Raw genomic sequence first — 7,500 nt, 5'->3', positions numbered from 1 at the left:
TTTGTTTGTATTAGATTTAGTGTTTAGAATCCATAGGTGCCATTAAGCATGTAAATGTCTGTAATGTACAGACACTGTTATTGCAGCTGATTGCAGCCAGTCTGGTCGTCATGGACATGTGTATGAAGCTACAGTCAGACCTGATGGTAAAAACATAGTACTGCTGTATGATCTAGGAGAAGCTCTTACTCCAAGATTACTTCTTACTGCAAAAGCTATAGGTTGGTCTACATTTTTTATTACTTTCAGTGCCATATGCTTCTCTTGGAAAACCTTTTCTCAACATATATAAATTTGTTGGCTTAGTTTTTGTAGAGTATTTTTAAAAGTTAAGTGAAGTCCTAATATTTTGATACAACTCCTTAGGCCATCAGATTGCATCTACCATAATGCAACATGACCAGATAGCTGTGTTGGGATTAGAAGGCAGCATTGTTCGACCTGCAGCTCCTTGTATGAATTCCACACTGGTTCCTGCTACACACACTGTTAAACATGCAATTAGACGTTTTGTAAATTACATGGACATACATAATGGTAAGTGCCCCAATATATCAGCCCTCTACTTCCAAGTTGATTTGCTAATTTCTAGCTGTCTGCCATAATGTGATCGAACTCCATGATGACCAAATATTTGCTGTGCAGGAAGACTGCTTTGATGTTTATTTTGTCTTTTTAAAGGAGCTTGGGAAAACCTGTCTGTCAATTTTCTGTCTTTCTCACTCTGTCTGTGTGATAGTTTCTCGCTCTTCTTTAAGAAGATGTGAATGAGAATGAATAATTCCACAGTCCAAGTAGCATCATCTTTGACTAGATGTTCATTTTTTTTTCTTTCTTTACTTTTGCTTTATTTTGGAGAGAATGCAGTTTTTCCCATCCAGTGTCATATTTATGGATTATAGGATTTTAAATCTGTAAAGCTTATTATTCTTTTTTTCACAGAGCCAACCAATCATAGCCTTGGACTCATCACTGCAATGGAGATGATTGCAAATTGGTCATCCAGCCTTTCATCATCTAATAAATCAGTATTGTTAGTGTATGTGACTTGTGGGAAGCTAAACAAGCACACTCAAATCCACACAGTCTTGCAGCATATGGCTGTGATGTTGGATATAATACCAACAAAAGTTTTACTGAGTGCCTTTGGGCTTGGAATAAGCAGAGGTTGGTATGAAATATTTTTATAGTTTTGTATGACATTTGGGTAGCTATTTTATTTATCTTATGATTTTTTTGCTTGGTTTCTGAATTTAGCATGAAGATACCTAAAAATCACAAAATTAGATCTTTCTAGAACTTTTGCCATATATATTTTCCAAAAGTTTTGTGGATTTAATTATACATGATGTGATCATAAAATGCTAATTTTGATGTAATGGCTTTTGTGTATACAATATTTACAGTGTATGCTAGTATGATGTTCCTTGATGTGCTTGAAGTTCTCACACTACTAGAACTAATCCAGTTTCATGTTCCTTATTTTTTGGCAATTTTGATTAGCATCTAACAAAATCTAGTATAATATAATATATTACAAAAATTGAATTTCACTTTAAGCCATTGAGTTATTATGCTTTTTCAGAAGACTTGAAGTCCTCTGTCCTTTGTCATAGAATATATGATGCTATGAAATAAAGTAGCAGTTTTAGAAAGTAACTAATGAACATATGTTTGATTTTTCAGATCAGCCATCTAGTGGAAGGCAGTTCTTAGAAGCACTTGCTTATCAAGAATTTAGCAAATATGATATTCAAACTACCAGACTGCCTAATAAGGGATTAGTGGTAGGATTAGACTCCACTCTGAACGTTGCTCCAGTTATCAATAATTTTTATGATGCTGTGCATGAACCCAAGGGACACAGTGATGGCCTGCAGAACTTGGTGATCTCCGACCCTTACTGGGACGAAGATGGGAGAGGTGAGACAGTTTAGTTTTGAGGTTGAAGGCACCTAACTAAATGCTTCCATCATGATGCTGAAACACAGCACTAAAAATTCTACTTGATAAACTAGATCTTGGCTTGCAGGTTACTCGGCTGAATTTAACTATGACACATAAGCAAATTTAGTTTGTATCTTTTTCCTTCAGAAAATAAGAGGGGGGCTGCATCATATAAACCAACATGCTGTTGGTGGAATCTCAGAACTATCAGACATCATAAACTGCATTACTGTCTTTATTGACTAAACTAATTTATTACCATGGCGAGGAGATTAAAACAATCTCACTGAGTATTAGCAAGTCCCATTTGTTGTTTTGCACCTATGAGTGTACGCATGTACAACAGTCGCAGATCTGGTATGGCATGCTTGGTTTCAAGCTGTGTATGCTTATATAGCAAATGTGATATTGGTTAACAGAGGGCCTACTAGTCCTCTTCAAGGATGGACAAGACTAAAATGGAAATGACAATGGGTAATATGTCTCGCTGTGTAATATTTATTTTTAGTCACAGCTTTCTCACCATATGTTGAGTGAAATGAGATCCTCTGCAGTGAGCTTATAACCCTTTTATTTTTTTATGCCATATATTAGTTTTTTTTTGTGTGTGTGTGTGTCTGCCTGCCTGTCTGTCTGTCTGTCTGTGTGTCTGTCTGTCCATTGGGAGGGATGATTAAACATTATATAGAGGTAGGTATGAGAGACTGCCATGCTTTGGCAGGGAAAGTTGGATTAGAAGGAAGAGAATTAACCCTTCACCCAATTAATGGTTATGTCATCCTCACCAACCCCAAGTGAGAGTACATTTGTTTGTAATGGAAGTGTTGTGATAGTATTGAACTACATTTATTGATTGGTACCTTATGATAAGAATAGGTTTTTGTTTTGTTTATGGGAGTAAAGTTAATAAATGTGTATTTATATTTCATGAAAAATCTTATTTTTGTTAATTATGCATGTTAGAAATAGTTTGTAACCAGAGTATGAATAGTTTCCCATAGATGTGTAAAAAATATATATATATACACAGTGTATTGTTTTACATTTTATTTTAAATGATAAAAGCAGATGTCAGATTGAATCACAACATTTTAAAGTATGCATTGTGAGTATATTGTGATATATGATATTATGATATTCAGAAAATTGCAAGTATGCAAAAGTAACTTTGAAATGTGTTTAAACTTCATATAAATTTTTCTGTTTTTTTTTTTTAATGGGACAACCTAGTGCTTGTGGTGTTACTTTGATTTTAGATCTATTTGTTTTGTTGGAAAGAGGTATCAGGTGAGGTATAAAATGAGTGTACTGATTTTCAGTTGTAAAAAATTATGAAAAACTGTGTTTTAGACCCAGTCTGATGGAAAAAACAATCGTGAAATCTGGAAATCGGCAGAATTCAATATTTAAGCACAGTTGAATGAATTTTATAGATATTGCCATATGTTTAAAGAATGTTACCAAAACTGGGTTTTTCTTCATTATATACTAAAAGCAAGCAAAATCTTACATCCAGAGAGAGTAAGCTCTTGGGGGGAAGAAATCTTGATAAGCTTCATAAAAAGAAAAAATAATGTGCTCTATGGCCTGCAAAAAGAATAATTTTGCATTTTCAGTTATATTTTCATAGGCAGTTAAAGGGGATTTTTTATGCTAATTTTGGAGTTATAATTAAGGGAAGGTGTACTTAAAGTATCTTTATAAAAGTGAAAATGGGTAAGTCCTTCTAGAAACATATCCAAAATACATTTAATGCAGTAAAACATATATTCACTGTGATTTATAGAGTTATAAATCATATATATATATATATATATATATATATATATATATATATATATATATATATATATATATATATATATATATTTTATATATATATATATATATATATATAATGTATATATATATATATATATATATATATATATATATATATATATACATATATATATATATATATGTAATATATATATATACATATATATATATATATATATATATATCAATATCTATATACATATATATATAGATATATATATATATATATGTATATATATAATGAATATATATATATAATGTATATATATAATGTATATATATATATATATATATATATATATATATATATATATATATATATATATATATATATATATATATATATATATATATATAATATATATATATATATATATATATATATATATATATATATATATATATAAATAATGTATATATTTATATAATGTAAATTATGGGGGAGAGATAGCTCTCAGTGTCCTTGATATTGGAAGAAAGATGCCAAGCATTACTATATACACTAGTTTACCCTCACTGCATCTTATTCACATTGAAATGAAGACAGAGAAACAGACTGCCATTTTCTTGAACCTTTGGCTCTGTCAAGAGAGTTCATATCTATCACTATGACTCATCTTTCAAGTGCAATTTACCAGTATGTTCAGTTGAGGTGGCTCAGGCTATAGGGGTTAATCTGTCAGTGTCTTTGTACTGATGGCATAATTTTATGTGTTCTTGTGTTCGTCTTACTGGGTAATGTGAAAGAAGGATAAATTCTATTCCATTCATTATTTATATCTTATTCAGCTAGTTACTTGCATGCATTTGGAATTTTTTATGATCTCATTTAAAGAAAGTTGCACAATATCCTTTCTGAATTATTCATTCAGAGTTATCTATTTTCCTTTTCAGCCTTCAATTTTCCTGTTTCTCCATCACATGTTGGAAGACGTGTCTGATGAGCCTTTTTGTTTTATTGTATTATTAACTTGCTTGAAACTGCTTCATTTCTTTTATCTTAATTTTTTTATAAAGTCTGACAAGGACAGGTGTACATCAGTGAGTGCTGCTCTGCGTTTGAGAGATTATTTGGCTTGTGGTTGGACAATATGTGTTTAGGTGTTAGCTGGAGTTAGGGATTTTTTGTCATTATTTGGTAAAAAAAAGTTAATTTGAGTCTTAAGTCTGGATTTCTTTATTCTTTACTAGAGTCATCCCAGAGTCATATACACAACTGGTTATGCCATTGCACTTTGTATGGAAATTCAGGAAATGGAAAAATGACTCTTAACACATTGGGAACGAATGGCATGATGTATACACCTTGGCAGACCTGGGCCTGTAATACAAATGACATCAAGTACATGCCCTGTATGGTGATTCTGCTATAAGTTGTATGTTTTGTTTTGCCATGGTACCTTATGATAAGAACATACCTGTGTTGATAGTATTTAAAGTGAAGGGATTAAGTGAAATTTTGAGGTGGATTGTAGCTATGATAGTGACACACCAAAGAAATAAGTGAATGGGATTGGATTTAGGCGATCATTACTTCAGTTCCCCCAGGAATCAAAGTTCAAGGAGAAGTGGCACTGATATGAAAACAAGAAAGCACTTGAATGTGTTTGATGATTTTTGTTTTCACTGATGAATCAACCCCATTATGGTAGTTAGACATGTAAAGAAAATGAGATGTTTTTTGCTTGCTGGCTAGCTGTAGGGGTTGGGTAAGCTGTAGTTGTGTATCTTTGCTTTACTGAGTGATGCCATTGCTAATACTACTGCATTTTTATGAAAAACTTCCCTTTTTATTACACCACTTCTTGGAGTTTTGTCCTTTCCTCACCATGCCTGCATAGTTGGCTGATGCATTATAAATATCTGATAGTTAACCCCTATGTCATGGACCTCCCCTCAACAGAGAGCCCCACACTTCTCATTATGTTATTTTATGATTCTTCCTTTAATAGTGATGGTAGTAATTATCATAGAATATACAGCTATGATAAGATGCAGTTTTATAATGTACAAATTGATTTTTGGTAACAGGCATGGTGGTGTCTCTTACACAAGTGGTGCAGACTGGAGATGGTAAAGTGATTGGAGTTATTGGTATAGATATTCCACTGGCTAATCTCTTGGAGGACATCACACACTACAGTTCTCCAGCACATTCTTATGCCTTCGCTACTGATTCTAGAGGTAAGTTGGCTGGTTATCATACTCATTCCTAATTTTTCAGTGCTCTTGGTTGCAGGACAGTGGTAAACCATTTTGACAGACCAGCAGATATCACTAAATAAAAATTACTGCTAATATGACTCCCTGCACAGCAACTGCATTGTAAACAATTATGTAATTGTGTTTTACTCTATGTCATCTATGGCTGCCCACAAAACTAATCTGGCAGTCAAGGGAAATTCAAGTGTCTACTCATAATTCTGTATGGATTAAAACAGGTACTAAGCCATCAGTTAAAGGAAAGTCTGCTGGGCCAGTTCCAATTAATTCATTAAATGAATTATTGTTTTTTAAGTAAATGTAAATGAATTTTCTCCAGCTGGTCATTTTTATATATCTATTTAAACTTCATCATGTTCATATGACAATCAGTGACAGTACTTTGAAATTTTGTTTGTTGTAGATGTTAGATTTGCTTTTATTTCCTTATTATAAGATGTAAAAGACTTTTATCTAGCAAGGTTTTGTCCCTTCATAAACACTTATGCACATGGAGAATGACTTGTGTATTGTTATATATTAGAGTTGATATTCATATATACAACTAATGACTCATATTTTGATACAGTTGTTACACATAGAAAAAAATGATGTTTAAAAGTACCAAAATTATGCCCAAGTTCTTTACAGGGAAAGTCCTTGGTCATCCTCGACTTGGCAGGCCTGAATCTTGGTCGTTGCCACTTGTCCCAACTGACATTGCTCTACTGGAACAAACTCACAATTTCACTCTAGTCAGGGATGATTTTATAAGATTATCATCAGGATATAGAGTTTTGATTGACCCAGATCGGAACAGAACCAAGAGGGTAAGTGTGTTACAGAATTATATAGATTGCCTGATTGCTGCATGTTTCTTTTGGTATGCTTAATCCCTCAGTTGCAATTGTATGTTATTCCCTATAGATTTTATATTTTTTTAAATTCTGACATGATATAGACTTACAGCAGCTAGAAAATTCTCGCTGCATGATAATCATCTGCAAATATTTCTGTTAATCAACAGTAAGTAGCCAATAACCCAGGTGTGTGGCACATAGGCCAGGTGTGTGCAAACAGGCATGAGTGGTGACATATCTCTGTGCCTCCCCTTTACAAAGTTATTTTGCATAAACCTTTTCAGCTTTTTGACATTTTCCAATGTCCATTTATGTCTTTTAATTTGCTTTATCCAGATGGTAATAGATTATTTTCCTTGCACAGACTACATATCATCTCTATGTAGTAAATAACTCGGTGCATGAGAAAAAAAAAATGGAACATAACATATGGTTATTTGTTTCATATATTTTTTTTTTGTAATTTTCAATATTCCATAATACGACCTGTGCCGCTGGTCACACCAGCCAGGAATATGATATGGAGCATGGAAATGGCCTCCTCCCTGGAACAAGCGCCCTTCCAGTTATGGTTTATGCACCTTACATTTCACATTCTTTTATTGATGGGAATAATGCAAAAGCCCCCATCTGAAGGCCAAATGAGTTTAATCACACTCCAAGAGGTTTG

General features: G+C 32.9%; 1 protein-coding gene across 3 annotated transcripts in view; it reads left to right on the top strand.

The window, feature by feature from the left end:
• The window catches only part of LOC113804392 (VWFA and cache domain-containing protein 1), a 36,241-nt gene that overhangs the window by 8,928 nt on the left and 19,813 nt on the right, over window positions 1–7,500 (top strand). For 2 of the 3 annotated variants that reach the window (XM_070137381.1, XM_070137380.1), the window contains exons 8-13: window positions 72–221; window positions 367–537; window positions 943–1,167; window positions 1,687–1,923; window positions 5,800–5,952; window positions 6,622–6,800. In XM_070137381.1, coding sequence (XP_069993482.1) covers window positions 72–221; window positions 367–537; window positions 943–1,167; window positions 1,687–1,923; window positions 5,800–5,952; window positions 6,622–6,800 — 1,115 coding nt within the window. The remainder of the gene's footprint in view (window positions 1–71; window positions 222–366; window positions 538–942; window positions 1,168–1,686; window positions 1,924–5,799; window positions 5,953–6,621; window positions 6,801–7,500) is intronic. The other variant, XM_070137382.1, reaches the window with a different exon arrangement.

Source organism: Penaeus vannamei, chromosome 23 (assembly GCF_042767895.1).
Source record: "Penaeus vannamei isolate JL-2024 chromosome 23, ASM4276789v1, whole genome shotgun sequence".
In the NCBI taxonomy this organism is placed as follows: domain Eukaryota; kingdom Metazoa; phylum Arthropoda; class Malacostraca; order Decapoda; family Penaeidae; genus Penaeus; species Penaeus vannamei.
Note: the sequence above shows the minus strand (reverse complement) of the source record. Positions and strands in the feature narration are given on the sequence as shown.